Source organism: Dendronephthya gigantea, unplaced genomic scaffold, assembly GCF_004324835.1.
Source record: "Dendronephthya gigantea isolate DGI-Jeju-01 unplaced genomic scaffold, DenGig_1.0 000022F, whole genome shotgun sequence".
Lineage (NCBI taxonomy): Eukaryota > Metazoa > Cnidaria > Anthozoa > Malacalcyonacea > Nephtheidae > Dendronephthya > Dendronephthya gigantea.
Window position 1 is genome coordinate 2,431,464 of NW_021163032.1, and position 18,602 is coordinate 2,450,065.

Consider the following 18,602-nt stretch of genomic DNA (forward strand, 5'->3'; position numbering starts at 1 on the left):
AATACAATTATATAAGACGTAAGACAAAAACTGAAATTAAAGCACCTTTTATCTTACATACTGCAGTTGCCGAATTCGATTTAAGACAGGCGGAAATTCAGTACTGTTATGACAAATTCTTCATATTTTGTCTTACCTTTAACAGGTCCCCCAATGATGTCATTTCAGCAATGCATTTGCTACTTGCTAATCATTATTCTGAATGCAAGTAGCTAACTGCTTGCTGAAATGACATTGAGGAACGTGGAAAGTTAAGACAAAAATATGAAAAAATTGACAATACAGTACAGGATTTCTGTCCGTCTTAAATCGAACTTGGCAACTCCAATATGTAAGATATAGAAGTTGCTTTAATTTCAAATTTTGTCTCATGACTTATATAATCCTATTATAACAGGGCAGCCATCTTTGATTGCGAAACCTAACGTTATGGTAATCAGTGTCTTAAATTCTGGTGATGTTACGGCATTGGGGTGGGCATGTGACATATAACACACACACTATACGGTGAAACTTTTCCGTTGTATCAGTGCTACATAAATGGTCTTGTTTATTTTACTTCACAACGTATGAGCAACTTCATAAAGAGACGATGCTAAACAAAGAACAATATTAGTTTACAGATACTAAAGTTCATTGGTTATTACCTTTATCATTATATACATCACCTAACTCGGATTGGTGGGGTTTCAAAAGCATGTAATGTATCCCGGTGTAGGCTAGAAAGACAGAAATTTCGGCTTTGCTATCAAACGGTGCAATTTCCATGAGGCTCTACAAAAAAGAGGGCAAAAATCGAGATCGTATGAAACTATGTTATTCTAAAGCATTAATTAAATCTTTTGCATCCGTAATTTTAAAACCCCTAGAAAGCAAGGACGTTTTTGGACAGCGTAATTACATTTAGGCCCTGTCTACACTAGTGCGTTTTCGTTTGAAAACGCATACATTTCGATGCGTTTAGGCCTTCCGTTCACACTAATACGCTTGAATACGCTCAGCGTATTCACCGAAAACGCATCGATTTGAATACGCTGTTGAAAGTGAATACAAATGAAAACGCATACATATCGTATTAGTGTGAACACTTGAATACGATACTTTTGAAAACGATTACGTCACACGCATCGATTGCCACCAGTGATTGCCACTAATTTCAAGGTCTTAAGTCAGTTATCCGCGGCATAATTCCAACCAAACAAGGCGGACGAGCACGATATGGAGTTTCTCATGCTTCTAGTAAACATGATTGTTTGTTTGCAGTTAAATGTTGCGTTGTATAACGCCATGATGGCTTCACACCGAAGACAAATAGCTGTCTTACGAACATACATTTTATCTGGGCCTTCTACCATATGAACGCCTCCTGCTTGTTATTAGCATTCTTTTTAGGTTTATTTTGCTGCGAAGAACTAGCAATAATCGACTAAACAAATGCCGAGCATGCGCAAATTACCGTTTTACGACAGACTACGATCCGATCATCGTATTCAAGTGTTTTAGTGTGAACAGTCGAATACGCTACGAAAACGGTAGTGTGAACGCGAATCGATCGATGCGTTTTCGGTCTTGCGAAACCGCAAACAAATGAAAACGCACTAGTGTAGACAGGCCCTTACAGTTGTGTGCATTTACCCCATTCCAATAAATAATTTTTACGTTAATCCCGAAACAAGATGCGGTTGAACGGATCACCACATTGTTAACCATTTGGTTTTGTAAACCAATGATGCATTCGGGCCATGTTTCGGGGCGCCCTGCAGGTAAATGCGGATAATCTGCATCGGATAGATACGACAACAGGTCTTCGAGTTCAGGTTCTTCATCACCATCCTGCGAAGAAGCACAACATAAGCAACCCGAAGCAATCCATTAAAGTTTTCGTAATAAAAATGCTTTTTAAAACACGCGAATTAGGTTGAATTTACTAAAGACTTCAGTCATCCGAAATTCTTTTTGGGGGGATAAGTGTAGTAAAAGGCATGGCGGCACATATATTGAGCTATTAACTACCCTAAAGTTATTTCATATTGTTATCAATATACAAAAATCCTTCATAGCTATAAAATGTTCAACTTACATCGTTGTAATTTTTGGGAACAAACTGATTTGCCAGCATATATTGATTGATTAAATAAATTGCTTCATCAACCGGTTTCCCTATGGACTCTGCGATGCACACATAGAAGCATCGATTCTGCGCACTAGATGGATTCTTTTGCAAAACATAACCCTTTTTCTTTGCTTCCAACAGACATTGAAAGTATCTTTCATCTACCTATAATTTTGTCATAATTCCATAATTATCAGAGGCGGATTACCGTTATGAGTGTCACCAGGCGATAGGGTAAAAGGGCCTCCTGATGACGTTTTAAATGAAGACAATCTAAGCGTTACTTTATTAGTTTAAACCATATTTAAAAAAATTATTATCAATACATTATACTGGTAACATCTTTATTAAACTGTCAGTGGAGTCATTTCTATCCACTTTTAAATGGTTGTTCGTAGATTATTTTTCAGTTATTACAATATTAAAGATATAAAGTCATCCTAATAATATAGTGTTAACTTTCTACCATTACCTCAGACAAAATAATTCAGTAAATGACGATTCATCTCTGATAAAAGCTGATCAATGTATAGCGAAAATCGATATTTGGATACATTTGTCTACATTTATATAATCGAGCGCAAAATATTGATAAAATATCAGATTGCAAAAAACCACATTTACAATCTAAAAAAGAAGATTTTCGCTATATGAAAGTGTAGGGAATTTTTTAATTGTTTTTAATAAGCCTCGTTTTCATGCAATACGAAGGCGCGAAGACGCGTATTTCGTTGCTATCATTGCAAGCTTATAACAGGGCGTCTATAAGATAGGGCGGCGAAACGCACGGATGGCGTGTTGAAACATGTGTGATGTGCGGACCCTCCATGAAGATTCGAAAAACTGTTTTCAAAATGGCGGTGGGTTACTTAGATGTCGAAGAAGTTGAGATGTTTATTAGTTTGGATGACACTGATCTGGCAACAGATGACACAAATTCGTCATTTCCAGTTGGAAATACTGTTCATTTCAACGTAAAGGAGTTAATTGCTGTTCTTGAAAGGGTTTCTTCGTGTTTTTTATACCCGTCCCAGTCCGCTGGTTACCAAGACAAGTTTGTAAACATGGTTCCGTTTTATGGTTGTCGTTTTCCAGAGAAAATTGTGAAAAAGGTTCAAAACATTATGCAACCATTTGCACGTGGAATCGATGTTAATGAACAAGGGAGTTATTTTCTAAATTTTCCAGCTTTAGGAGCTATGGCAAGGTTTTCAATTTTTTAATGGAAATTTTGTACATTGAAAATTCGAAAACGTTGTTGCGACGCGGTCAAATGCTCTTGCAAGTAAGTTAGCATTTTCTTGTTTTGTTTTTAGCTTGGCCAGGTCGACATTGCCATGACGAAAGAAAAACATATCATATTTTCAATTCGGAACGTAATCTAAGTATATAATATAATTTAACGGGATTTTGTGTTGATATTTTCCGACCTCGCAGCCGTGAAAACAATTTTGTTGTAGAAAGTTTGAATACGTTCACTTCTACAAATGATTGCAAAAAAGGTTCAAAACGTTGTGTAGTGAAATTTGCTACAAATGTTCGTCAATATTCTGTACACCAAATTTTGAAGTATAATGCTTTTGGGGATTTTCCTCACTGAAAAAAATCAAAATATGTATAATACATCTAAAAACAGACCAAGTAGCCGTGCGTATCCGTAGTTTTAATTTGACAAATTCGGTCAGTTAACTTTTGAAGAAACAATTTTAAGACACAATATTAATAGAAAGAGTTATAAATTACACAGGAGAAATCTTATTTTAGATATCGCGTTAATAGTTTCAGAGATTGAGTGGTTTTAATCGAGCTTGTTAAAAACCAAGTAAATATTGTTTCGTTCGAGAATTTTTCGCCGATCGCCCCGTCCCAGTCCTAAAATCGCATCACACATGTTTCAACACGCCATCCGTGCGTTTCGCCGCCCTATCTTATAGACGCCCTGCTTATAACAAGCATTCATAGCCAGGGCCCCCTTATTGTACAAAAGTGAGGGCATCGCCCGGTAGGCTAACCGCTCCTGATAATTATAATCCATTAGCGCAAAATACTGAACCAGCTATAGTAAGAACGATCCAATTTTACTAGATTTGCTTCAGCTATAGGGCTGCATGGTTGTATAAAACTGTTTTACATTTCGCATAGTCAGATCTGATTGGCCAATTCTGTTCTTAACTACCAAGAAAAGTTAACCAGTCTTTTGTACAACTGGCTCCTGATGGATGTTTTGCAATCTATATTGACTTGCAAATTGCAAACTATGCGGCGAAGAAAAATGTATAACTTATACTTTAATAGTGGTATGTATTGAACAAATAAATATGAATGCGCAGATTGTTCGCAGTTAACCCACTGATCCGAGTAACCCAATGTTTTTCTTACACTTTGCTTCAGAATCAAAACCGTAAATTTTTTTAAAATGATTAGTATCAACAGATGCAATGTCGGAAGTGTACATATTTCCGTTTAAATTCCGAGTAACACTAACAGTGATTCCAGGAAAACAGAGAATGTGAAAGTCGAGAATATAGCTTTGATTATCAGATTTCCCTATAAAGATTGCAGCTTTAATGACCACAGACTAAAGACTACAGAATATTACTCCCGTAGACACAAACTGTAAACAAACAGAAAATTTAAACCAATTTCTCGATTGATCCGATGCCAAGGGCAAGGTTATTGGACTACACTAGTGAACTTACGCATTTATCTAAAGCGAGTCGACGTTATTTCTATCCTAGTATGATACTAAATAAATGTCTAAATGATCAGTGTGTAATATATTTTAAATATATGGCAATTCGAACTGTAAAAATTTATATATCGGATAATGCATGGCCGGCCAGATGGGAAAGGAAGCTTAAGAGCACGTATTCAACATGTCTTCAAACCTAACTTTCAGACACTTTGTTTGAATTCAAAATCCCTCGTTTGTTGTTCACTTTCACACAGAACCTAATTTCATAGGTACTTTTTTCAATCCCGATTTGATCTTGCTCGTTTGGGGTTTTCACACTGTTTTATGTCTAAGCAATCCGGTCGGTCTTCGCCGCTCTATGCACGATGACGATGTTGTATACTATAGTCGATACTAAACAAATTGATACCCACTTACCACTTTATACTCTTTATTTGATTCAAAGGAATCCATTCTCTTAGAAAAATCAAAAATCTGTATTCTCTATGCTGTAAAAATTGTATGTCAATATTTCACGTCGATTTCTTCCAATTTTTCGGACACTCTTAGTTCCAGAAGATACCAGCGAATTAACAGCAAACTTGTCTGACCGGATTTCCTGACCGGTTAATTTTATAAGTTGTCATGTGGTCTATTCCAGACTATTCCTAATCCTCCTTAGCGCGCCTTGCATTCTTTTGACGTCACTGGTTTGAACGCGCAGTGTGGGCTCTCGGTTGTTGCTAAAATGTTGAATCAGTAGAAATGATGATGAATAATAATAAATATTATAAGTTGCTTTTTTAAGCTTGCATAGTTTATCTATTAATTAGTTTCTTTTGAACATTTTTTTTAGTGATATCTGTTGTGATTTCGTGGGGAACTTGGGTAAAATCCTTTACCAGGAAACAATTTCCAAAAAAATATGTAATAGTAATTGCACTGAGCAATTTGGTGTAAAGTCAGAGGTGTGATTACAAAATCGCTCGCGTTAGCAATTTAATTCGCGTCAGCAACCTCATATCAGTGATATCACGCTGCTAAGAACAAATCAGATTCCAAGAAACGCCATTGATATTAAATTAACATTCAATTGGTGATATTTCGACTCAATTCAGAATCATTGTCAAACCAGTTATTCTCGTATACAGGAAAGATGACGTAATGGACTTGGGGTGAGTAACAGTTAATTTGGTAAGATTAGGGATAATAAACTTATCCCCCATGTTCCCTAGTTTCAAGTCCTTGTATATATTACGCGTTTACCGCCAGACTACCGGTTTTGCAAAGGAAGTGTCTACAACAACACAAGCTCAGAAATTTGTTTAATCGAATCTTTCGTTTTCTTGTTACTACCGATTCAACATGCCAGTCAAAGTACACGTTGTCTATTGGTAAGCTAAGATATTGTGTTTATCTATTTTGTAAAAGGAGTGTGTTTATATTTATAGATGATATATTCTTTGCATTTGTCCTTAAAAATTATACGCAATCCGACAATCGTTACATAATTCAGTAATATTTTGTAGGATGCGATGTGAAATTCTGTTATATCTTTCTATCTGTCATTAGGCTAGATGTCCATATGTGTACAGAAATACATGTCAGTATCGGGACAGCTTAGCAATACAATAAATACATACACGAAAAGTCAAGATTGAAACTGAAAGGGCAAGCATAGCTTTTAGCAATTAGCAAACACACCCATTGCGTGATGAGTTAATAGCATAGCTGAAATTTCTCAACTTTCACTTCATTGACTTAACACTTAGTGCATTAGCAATAAACATTGTTTCTAGTTAAAAGTCAGTGCAAGTCAAGTCTTTTAATATGACTATTTAGTATTATGTAGAATTATACAACATACAGTATGAGATAAACTATGACTGCCTACAAAGTTTGCCTGCTTGATTAAAGTGCTTACAAGGTTTTATAGTTTCACTACATTATCATTTCTGGATCAAAAATTGCATAGAAGTTTTGTTTTTGCAAGTATCTAAAAAATAGCCATGTAAATACAATTTACATTGTATTCAGACTGTATATTACATATCTGATATCTTGATTGGTATATGTATTGCCTGTAAGAATGTATAGGTAAAAAATTTAGGTTATCTTGTTCCCACAAGGAAACTAATTGTACATGGCAATTGGAGATGAAAGATTTAAATAACTAAGTTAATGTAAATTTTAATTCTTTATAATTCAACACTTTTAGTGATTTTTTCCCTCCCAGCATTGCATAAAAATCTGATTTCCACTCAACAATCTGACACCATAGAACATATATATGTTAGTTCAGGGTTGGCTGGACTAGAAATAAAAAACAGCAAGCTCTTTCTAACTGACCGATGGTCTTAAGGTTAAATTTTTGCAATAGACTTAATTGTACACAATGTAGGTATAAAAATAATTCTTTATTTATAAATATATATATATATATATATATTAATATATATATATATATATATATAATAATTATAAATATAATATAAATAATAAATAATTATAAATTTAGGAACTCAATGACATACCATTATTTCTTTTGATTTAGTGGTGCCTGAGGGTACAAGTCCAAGGTGAGATTATTTTTTGAAAACTTTTAAAAGTTTCATGGCCATGAGTATTAAATACTTTTCATTATCATAGTTTCAAAATTTTAAACTTTACAAATCTATTACTAAGTAACACTGTTGTATTTTAGTATAATCGGCTGGCAAATGATCTGGCTGATGAATTTGGAAGCGATGTGGAGTGTGTAAGTATATACTGTAGTGTATATTTATGAAGCATTATAATAACTGTTATAAAGAGATTATATTCCAAAGCATATAAATGGTGAAATACAATTCTGTTATTCAGAGCGGAGAAGGGACGCCTGGAGTCACAGGATATTTTGAGGTTTCAGTTGATGGAAAACTTGTCCATTCCAAGAAGGTAATATCAATTAGATATAAAGCGAGCATATATTTGATGTGTTGTTGTGTACCTGGTAATTATAATTATATATATGCCAGCACATTAATTATATTTTACCTGACTATCAGTCTCATTGATGTTTCTGATATTGTCTCACTACAGAATGGAGATGGTTATGTTGACAGTGAAGCAAAAATGAAGAAGATTGTTGATAGTATTGCTGCAGCCATTGGTTCCAAGTGATGCTACATTCCTGTTATGATCTTGTTTTCTTTGTGTACAATGGTATGTACTTCATTTTATAGAGTATACATTTTTCTGATTGAGGGAATGTCTACATGTTATTTGGTTATTTAATAATTGGGCCTGTTTTACCTATATATGGGCAGCCTTCTTAGTAGTTGCTTACCAGTAAATTGCATTATTTGGGTAAAAAAGCCAATAGTTTTGGATAATATTGCATGTATAATGGCAGCAAAATATGGGTTAACTATAGTAGTTGTCTATCCCTCTCTTGTTTTTAAGTATTTGAGCTATCATTTTCAAAATGGGTAGTCTCATCACTTGTTAGTAAAATGCAGGTTTAATGGAAAAACTAAACCAGAATATAAGCGGCTACAGTAACCTTGGTCCAAAATCCAAATACTAGTTGGAACTAATGTTTGTGCAATTTTAGCCAAATGCAGTGGCTTAACGCAATATTTTTGTGTTCTCTTTAGACCAGTTCGTTGTTTGAAAGCTGTTTATTTCATTATGATGGAGATAACTCCAATACAATTTCATTGTAAGGTTGTTTCCTGATGTTTGTTGATTGAGATGGTTTTTAACTCTTACTTGGTGTATTGTATATCATTGTGTTATTAATTGATGAATTATACTCTTAAACTACTGTAACGTAAAATTTTGTCTTTTCTTGTGTTCTAGTTTAGTGACTGTGGTAATTAAGCCACTGGGCAGCATAATTAGCCATAACACCAGCTGGACTTGCTGTCCCCATTTTTTACTCCCCCCCCCCTCCAATTTTTACATCAAGAAGACATTGCAGATTGTATGTCAACATTGACAACGAACTGATTATCAAACAGTCATCTGAGGGTCAAATACAGAAATTTTTCGATAAGATGAGAAATGGACACTGTCTTCATGAGTATTATGATTTCAATGAACTTCAAGCATGTACTTTATATATTCAAGCCTTTCAAGGGCTTTGAAGGTCTTGAATAATTTATTTTAGATCGGGAGACTTAAGAGTAAAATTCAAGCATTTTTAAAGCCATATTTTGGACAACTCAAGCTATATCAAAAAGCCGGGGCTGTTTGTATCCAACGGGTTTAGCTTAAACGGACTGGTTAAGTTTAAAATAGAAAGCAAGTCTATCGTTTCACTTAACAAGCAAACTAAATGCTTTTAACCTCAAAACAACGATACTGTTTACAACTACATATTCAGTGCATAATATTCAAGTTCACTCATTCAAGAGAGATGTAAGAGTGTTATTTAATTTTGACTTTTGCACCGTTTAAGCTAAACCCAAACGGGCTTGGTCCCCCTCGATAACATACTCCATACTCTCAATATATATATAACTTGTGACTCAATATTCAAAGTTCCTGAACCTAGTATAAAAGTCGTCAGAATAACAACCACACAGCAAGCGATGGCAACATGCGTTGGCGAAAGTGTTAATGTTAGTAATTAGGGAGTTAATGTTAGGGAGTAATTAAGACAAATTTGCATAAAAGTTAAAAACGTTAAAAACAATCGGCAAACACAAAAACATGCTCCATACAAAATCCGTCAGTGTTGTTTGTAAGTTGTAACTCAAACAAGAGTACAGCTAGATAGACTTTTATACACTTAAAACTTTTATACACTTAACGGTTCTCTAGCTCTAAAATAGTAATGTAAACTATGATTTTTAGAGGGGGCCAAATTTCCTAGGAAACAAAATGAGGTACTCAAGGACATCTAAGTACTTCTTGAATTTAAGGACCCGTAGTATGCGAAGGTGGATACGTTTAACAGGGAATGACTTGGTTTGATTGAAAAATACAATTTGTTACCAGGACTTCATAGTATGAGAACATTGCAGGCTGTTGCAATGAGTTTGGATGGCAGAAGTATTTAACTCTAATATTTGCTACAAATCTTGGGAACTTTGAAAATCTTGAGTGAGTTGAGTTCGACATCGCATCGAAAATAACAAGGTTTAGTCATAGGAAGCCCAAGGGCGCGAGGCGCACGGAAGCGCACGCCTTGCATTTGTAAATATAGGATATTACACGGTTGCGAGTAAATATGGATTTTATGTTCGAGTGGCAAAAACAATACTGTTTTTGACACGAGTACATAAAATCCATATCTTCGAGGGAACCCTGTAATGTTCTGTTTATTATATGGACTAAAATCAGAGTGAAAAAATTACGCACAAAGACGACAAGTAAGACGCCGCGAAAGACCATTATAAAAGCAAATATCTTTAAAATTATAGCCTAAACTTTAAAGTAGAATGAATTTTACTTATCTAAAGATGCCTTTTAAGTGTTTTATTTTGTGTTTTCAACGTTAATCTCGTTTTATATACAAGCAAAGACCATTGTATTTTCACAACAACGGCAATAAAAATGGCGGGAAAATTTTTTATACTTCATTTGATATGTCATCCCTATGGAAAATATTCACATATGGAAAAATATCCGCATTGTACCCCGGATGTATCATGTTTTAGTTCTCAAGTAAAATACCCCATCCATATAATATATACCATTATAAAAACTCTCAATGTGAATATTATCCAAAACATTTTTGTTTACCTCAATCGCCATTCAAAGCCAGTGAACTATATATATATATATATATATTATTATATATTATATATATATTATATATATATTAAATATATATATATATATATATAATTTATATATATAATATATATATATAGATTACATTACATATATATATATATATATATATATATATATATATATATATATATATATATATATATATATACATATATGAAAGGCTTGCTCCAGTTCAAAGTTTGAAGTTAAACATGGCAGATCATGAAGGCTGCTTGGGTAACATGCTGAAAATGCCTTAAAATGTTTAGTTTAATGCCTTAAAAAGGCTAAACTATTTCGTTTTTGAGCATATTTGTTTTGAAGCAATTAAAAATTCAAAAATATAATTTTGGCCAAAATAGTGACGGGTAAACGTATCCCTCCATTTTGGCCAAAATTGACGATTTTCGAAAATTTTGTGAACAAGTCTTTAATTAACAAGCTGAAAATAAATTACAGCCCTTATCATCTTGGCTGAAATTTTGAAGTTAATGAAAGACAGTGTAGTTTTTTAATTTCCGAGTCCTGAATAAATATGCCAAATCTATCTAACTAATAAGCATTATTAACTTACTAATCGTTGCTCCATAATGGTAGCGAAGATATTGTGACGCAAAGTTGTGAAATGAGTGGCAAATGTTGAAACATTTTAATGAATCTGAATTACCATTTTCCTCAAATTTTAATTTGTGACCTGTGAAATCAGACTTGGCTTCATTAAAAACACAAAACAATCGCACCGTAAGCATCAGCGTCACCTGGGCCGCATATAACTAGCTTATGGCACGGTAATGCTGCTCCTTTGCTCAATGCCAATGGACTATTTTGGCGTCAGCACAAATATTGATATTAATGGGTTAACGCTATACGAATAAGATTCTGTTTCGTTTGTTTTAGACAAGAAAATAAATCGTCATAATCAAAGTAAACTTATATAAAAATTCAAATTCTTCAAAAAAACGCTGGGTAAAATAAAATAGTGTAGTAATTCGTCAGAAGTTCTGCTGGTAGTGAAGGCAATGCCCTCCCGTGTTTCAAATTAGGGGTTCGAATCCTACCATAACTGTAATTTTTCATTATGAACTTCGTCAAAAGGATAAAGTAAATTAAATAACTATCGCCGTTCAGCACAAGATCTTGTAGTCTAGTGGCGAAGACAATGGCCTCTTAAGTGGTAAATCATTGGTTCGATTCCTACAATAACCGTTTTTCATTATGAACTTCGTGAAGAGGATAAAGTAAATTAAATAACTAATGCTGTTCAGCTCATGATCTTGTAGTCTAGTGGTCAAGATGTTGGTCTCATGTGTCGACAGTCGAAGGTTCGAATCTCGTTTTAGATGGAAATCAGTTTTAGTTATTAATATTAGATGGTAAGGTTATGGAGAATAAGTTGGTGTAGGCTTCCAACAATCACCAGTTAGCCTTGTGGTAAAGTCGTGGACTAACGAGTACAAGATCGAGGTACCAAGAACAGCATCGTACGTTCCCCATGGCCGTAGAAAATAAATGGTAGGTATTGTTGCTCGGGGTAGGATTATACTCCGTTAATCTTTGGAAAACAAAATTAATCTTTAGGGAAATCAGGGGATAGGTAGGGTGAATTAGGGGTATATGAGTACAAAAAGACTTAGTAATTGGGTGGCGGCCTCGGCCCCCGAGAGGTAAGGGGAAGGGTATAGATGAGAAAACACTATATAAAACGTTTAAGTCTTTTTGTACTCATTTAAACCTCTTTACCCCTATATATCCCCCTATTTACTCCTATCTATCCCTATTTTTTCCTATCCTCAGATATCCCTAACTATCCCCTACCACAATTAAATGTTTGAAGAAAGCTCGCTTTGAAAGTCAGGAAAGGCGGGGGAAAGACAACCCCCCTCAGTCTACTCCTCATCCAAGGCGAGGGCATATTCGCCCTCTCACTCTACTCCTCTCACACTCACAAATTCTCACTTTATTACCTTGTTCTTTTTCGGTTCATCCAGGACCAGAACCATCGGCTGAACACTTGGTAGATCACCGTTTTCACCACTACACCACCAATTCCTGTGGTGAGAGCCTACAGTTTTTTATTTTACTTAATCCTTTTTAGGAAGGATCTTTGACGAAATAGAAGAAAAAACGTATCCAACTCGGGCTCGAACCTCAGCCCTTTAACTCAAAGTGCACTGTCTTCACCTGTAGACCGCACGAACTGGTGGTGGGAGGCTATACCTTTTTATATTACTAAATACCTTTTTGGTAGGATCTCAAATGAATTAACGATTTAAAAGAGTTCCCTTGGATGTTCATGATTTTTTTTCTCGTCTAAAACGAACACAACTGTATCTTATTCGTGGTTTTAGCCTAATATTAGCCATTCGCTAAAATATCACATACAGTTATGAAGTGCCTTAAACACTATCTTTCCATAAGTTAGTTATATGGGGCCCAAGTGAAGCTAATGATTACGGTGCGATCATTTTGTATTTTTAATGAAATGAAATCAAAGTAAAGTACAAGAACTAACAATGCATTTCAAAATAGGTTTAAAAGAAAAAAGTACAAGAATTAAGAATGTATATCAATGTGTATAACGTGTATATACAGTAATGAGGCAACAAGCAAGCACCTCGTACTCTCGTAAATTACATCTGAAACAGCAATTGAAACAGCAAATATCCAGTTAGAAGGGCATTGACCATCACTTTCAAGACTTTGTTTTATAAAGTGTCGAAATACTAACTGGTTGAGCCAGTTCGTCGAATATGAAATACGCTAAGCCTAAAAATAGAAGTTATATTCAAATGCGCAATTTCCGCATAACTGCGGTGACAAACAAACAAACAAACAAACAAACAAACAAACAAACAGTAGCTCTACAATATTACGGCAACGATTTATATTTACTTCATTTAATTAAAAGCTTTTCGAAAAAAGGAATAATTCAAATAAAGAACAATAGCTTATCGACAAACGATGTGGTCATCAAGTAATTGTTAAGACGTTGGTCTCTTCACTCCAAAAGTTCAAGTATTAGATTAGCGTATCAGTTTATATTCGACGAATCGACCAGACCAGCCAGTATTTCGACTCTTTATACAGCAGTCTTGAAATAAATAGTCAACACCTGTTTAACTGGATATTTGCTTCAATTACGATTTCAGATGTAATTTACGAGACTACGAGTTGCATGCTTGTTGCCTCATGACTATACGCGTTACACACATTGAAATATATTCTTAATCCTTGACTCCTTGTACTTTTTTTCTTTTAAACCTATTTTGAAATGCATTGTTAATTCTTGCACTTTACTTTGACTTCACTTCATTAAAAATACAAAACAATCGCACCGTGACAATTAGCTTCACTTGGGCCACATATAAGCAACTTATGGAAAAATGGTGCTCTAAGGCACTTGATACTTTTATGTGATATTTTAACGCCAACAAAAATGGCTATTATTAGGTCACAAGCTACGAATAAGATACATTTGTGTGTGTCTTAGACAAAAAAATAAATCATGAACACTAAGGTGAACTTATTTAAATTGTTATTTCATTTGAGATCCTACCAAAAAGGGTATTAAGTAATATAAAAAAGTGCTGCCTTTCATCGCAGGTCCGCTTGGTGTACTGGTGAAGGCAGTGCTCCTCGAGTTTAAAGACGGAGGTTCGAGCTTGAGTTAGGTATGTTTTTTCTTCTATTTCGTCAAAGATCCTTCCTAAAAAGGATTAAGTAAAATAAAAAACTGTAGGCTCTCACCACAGGAATTGGTGGTGTAGTGGTGAAAACGGTGATCTACCAAGTGTTCAGCCGATGGTTCTGGTCCTGGATGAACCGAAAAAGAACAAGGTAATAAAGTGAGAATTTGTGAGTGTGAGAGGAGTAGAGTGAGAGGGCGAATATGCCCTCGCCTTGGATGAGGAGTAGACTGAGGGGGGTTGTCTTTCCCCCGCCTTTCCTGACTTTCAAAGCGAGCTTTCTTCAAACATTTAATTGTGGTAGGGGATAGTTAGGGATATCTGAGGATAGGAAAAAATAGGGATAGATAGGAGTAAATAGGGGGATATATAGGGGTAAAGAGGTTTAAATGAGTACAAAAAGACTTAAACGTTTTATATAGTGTTTTCTCATCTATCCCCTTCCCCCGGGAGCCAAGGCCCCCTCTATACCCTTCCCCTTCCCCCGGGAGCCAAGGCCCCCAATTACTAAGTCTTTTTGTACTCATATACACCTAATTCACCCTACCTATCCCCTGATTTCCCTAAAGATTAATTTTGATTTCCAAAGATTAACCGAGTATAAACCTCCCCCGAGCAACATACCTACCATTTTTTTTACCGCCATGTGGAACGTACGATGCTGTTCTTTATACCTCGATCTTGTACTTGATAGTCCACGACTTTACCACAAGGCTAACTGGTGATTGTTGGATGCCTGCACCAACTTATTCAGCATAATCTTACCATGTAATATTAATAACGAAAATTTTCATCTAAAACAAGATTCGAACCTTCGACAGTCGACACATGAGACTAACATCTTGACCATTAGACTACAAGGTCTTGAGTTGAAAGGCAATGGTTATTTAATTTACTTTATTCTTTTCACGAAGTTCATAATGAAAAACAGTTACGGTAGGATTCGAACCGTTGATTTACCACTTGGGAGACCATTGTCTTCGCCACTAGACTACAAGATCTTGTGCTGAACGAGTATGGTTATTTAATTTACTTTATTCTTTCCACAATGTTCATAATGAAAAAAGGTTACGGTTAGATTCGAACCCACAGTTTGGAACCCGGGTGTGCATTGCCTCACCACTAGGCAAGCAGAACTTGTGGCGAATTAGGACACTATTTTATTTTATTAAACATTTTTTCGACGGATTGTACATAAATAATGATCTCAATGAGTTTATTTTGATCATGATGATTTGTGCTCTTGTCTAAAACGAACATAACCTTACCTTATATTCGTAGCTTTAACCTAATATCGACCATTTGTGTTGACGCTAAAATATCATAAGTATGGAGACTCCTGCATGAGCAAAGGAGTATTACCTCAGACACCATAAGCTAATTACATGTTGCCCAGGTGAAGCTCTTGGTCACGGTGCGATTGTTTACGGTCAATAAAATCAAGTCAAAAGTCACAAATTTCTCAGGTCACAAATTCGCATCAACATCGCAACAAGTTTCACAGCTTTCACGTCTTTTACCAAGCAAAAATTCGCGACGTAGTAATACGATGATTGTCATCACCACTGGGCCAACAGATCTTGAAATCACCAGCTATATTTTTCTCTCTTCCCTAAATCTTCTCTTTTACGTCATGATAAAATACTTTCACTATGCAGGATTCGAACCATCAATTGGAAAGTTGCGAGGCCATTATTGTCGTCACCCCTAGACTATTTGCTTTTGGGATAATTGACGGTATTTTTATTTTACAAACACCTTTTTTCAAGTTCACAACGAAAAAAATCTTATCTCTCCTATCTTTGTTTTCATTCGCCATTGTCAAGCTTGCAAGAGGAGTCTCTTTCCTCAAAACAGGACAAGAGAGCGAGAACCACTAGATTGGCGTGTCGTGCAGTGGATGCGACTCCAATATCGAAAAGCCGTATATATAGCATTGCTCTATGTGGTGATTGTGGGATTAATATTCGATCACTGCGTCCGCGCGAGGTTTCTTTATACTAAATTTGACTTTTTATCGTTTTCCAATAGCGTTCAAGTATGTTTAATAAGCGAAAGTGTCCTTTTTCACTCACTGCATTTAATATAAGCTAAAACAGGTGGATTTAATAAAGGAATGAAGTGAATAAAAAACATTTAAAATTTTGTTGATTTATTGCAATAGTGCACATAGTGGAATAACCACGTGCATATATCAGAAACGTAGATAATTAAAGATAGTACACGCACATAAAAAGAGAAAGTTTTTCAAGGATTAGCTACTAGAGCATCAGCGCTTGGTGTTAAATGCTACATTTATTTAGTTTTACCTTAATCCCTTTTCAAAGTCATAAAGGAAATATATTCTCCTCTTTCGAATAACCGATCTTAAAGTTCCGAGACCATTGTCTTCACAACTGGACTAAGACTGATATAGGCACATGATAAGCATCTGACCATTAAAACAGCGTGGTTATCCACGTCAAAAAAATTCACAATCATAACCAAAGCATGGCTATATATGTAGCAGCTTTCAGCTTGATTAAGCAAGAACAATAACAGAAGCCTTTAGTAATTAGTGCATGCATGGTTAATATCACGTGGTAACAAGCTCCGATTTGAAGCATGCAAACTCTGCGTAAATCACCTTTTTTACTCAGTTGGTTATGTGCATTCGTCAAGCACAGTCGCACTTAAAATTCGTGTCCTAAAGTACAAAATAAGGTGTATCTTTATAAGTATTTCGCAGTCGCACCAATAGTGAATATCGTGGTTCATGTGCATCACCTCGACAAGCGGGACTGTTATTTTACCACAGCTATAATCGACAACACTATAATGATCCTCGAATAAGCTTTGTTACTTGGTCAAGACTGTTAAATTATTGCCTGTAAAATATATCCTGCATTTTGTTTCTTCGAACTTTACAACGCGTCGTGACGTAAGCAAAATCTCCATCGTTTCACATAGAGCTTGCGCTGCGGCCGTTACAGTAAAATAACACCGATTGACGAGTCGTGTTTCGTTAATTCACGATAAACCGAAACCTAAGATGTCCACAGATGAGAATAAGCCCGTTTCGGATCCATATACTCGAGAAACCTTCGAATCATGTGACCAACAACGTGGAGAAGTTGGCACAGAAAATCGTTCAACTGAAAAACAGGAAAACCAACCAACTGCGTCATGATCAACGGAAAACCAATATTTCATTTCACAACCAAAGCATGGTTATATTTTTTAATGTTTGTATATGAGGACGAAACATGCTTGCAACTTTATATAGGACAAGCATTTGAGCATTAAAACAGCGTGCATGGTTATCCATATCAAAATATTTGACATCATAACTAAAGCATGGTTCTATTGTTTAATGTTTGTATATGAGCGCCAAACATACTGGAAACGTTACATAGGGCAAGCATTTGACCATTAAAACAGCGTGGTTATCCATGTCAAAATATTTGACATCATAACCAAAGCATGGTTATATTGTTTAATGTTTGTATATGAGCGCCAAACATGCTGGAAACTTTACAAAGGACAAGCATGAAGCATTTGACTATTAAAACAGCGTGGTTATCCATGTCAAAATATTTGACATCATAACCAAAGCATGGTTATATTGTTTAATGTTTGTATATGAGCGCCAAACATATACTGGAAACTTTACATAGGACAAGCATTTGACCATTAAAATAGCGTGGTTATCTATTTCAAAAAATTTGACATCATAACCAAAGCATGGTTATACTGTTTAATGTTTGTTATGAACGCCAAACATGCTGGAAACTTTACACAGGACAAGCATTTGACCATTAAAACAGCGTGGTTATCCATTTCAAAAAATTTGACATCATAACCAAAGCATGGTTATATTGTTTAATGTTTGTTATGAACGCCTAACATGCTGGAAACTTTACATAGAACAAGCATTTGACCATTAAAACAGCGTGGTTATCCATGTCAAAATATTTGAATTCATATCCACAGTATGCATGCTTATACTGTTTAATGTTTGTAAATGAGCACAAAACATGCTTGCAATATTATATAGAACAAGCATTTAACCATTAAAACAGCGTGGTTATCCATATCAAAATATTTGATTTCATAACCAAGGCATGGTTATATTGTTTAATGTTTGTATATGATCGCAAAACATCCTTGGAACTTTACATAGGGCAAGCATTTGACGATTAAAACAGCATGGTTATCCATTTCATAATATTTGATTTCATAACCAAAGCATGGTTATATTATGCTTATTATGTTTGTATATGAGCACGAAACATCCTTGCAACTTTACATAGATAAGGTTCCTAAAGGAAATATTAAATTCAATTTAAGATTTATATATTTACAAAATCTAAATATATTCACC

The 18,602-nt window shown here is 35.1% G+C and overlaps 2 protein-coding genes across 2 annotated transcripts; one reads left to right on the forward strand and one right to left on the reverse strand.

Annotated features, from left to right (window-relative positions):
• Positions 1-621: 621 nt before the first annotated feature.
• On the reverse strand, positions 622-5,409 carry LOC114522151. Its single transcript, XM_028542780.1, has 4 exons — positions 5,226-5,409; positions 2,081-2,278; positions 1,636-1,833; positions 622-774 (listed from the first exon to the last, which is right to left on the reverse strand). The coding sequence occupies exons 1-4, from the start codon at positions 5,259-5,261 to the stop codon at positions 634-636; spliced, it is 573 nt and encodes a 190-aa protein (XP_028398581.1). The 5' UTR covers positions 5,262-5,409; the 3' UTR covers positions 622-633.
• A 126-nt stretch (positions 5,410-5,535) lies between these two features.
• On the forward strand, positions 5,536-7,961 carry LOC114522407. The gene is made up of 7 exons (XM_028543079.1): positions 5,536-5,546; positions 5,644-5,675; positions 6,023-6,181; positions 7,342-7,366; positions 7,492-7,545; positions 7,650-7,724; positions 7,869-7,961. The coding sequence occupies exons 1-7, from the start codon at positions 5,536-5,538 to the stop codon at positions 7,903-7,905; spliced, it is 393 nt and encodes a 130-aa protein (XP_028398880.1). The 3' UTR covers positions 7,906-7,961.
• Positions 7,962-18,602: the final 10,641 nt, after the last annotated feature.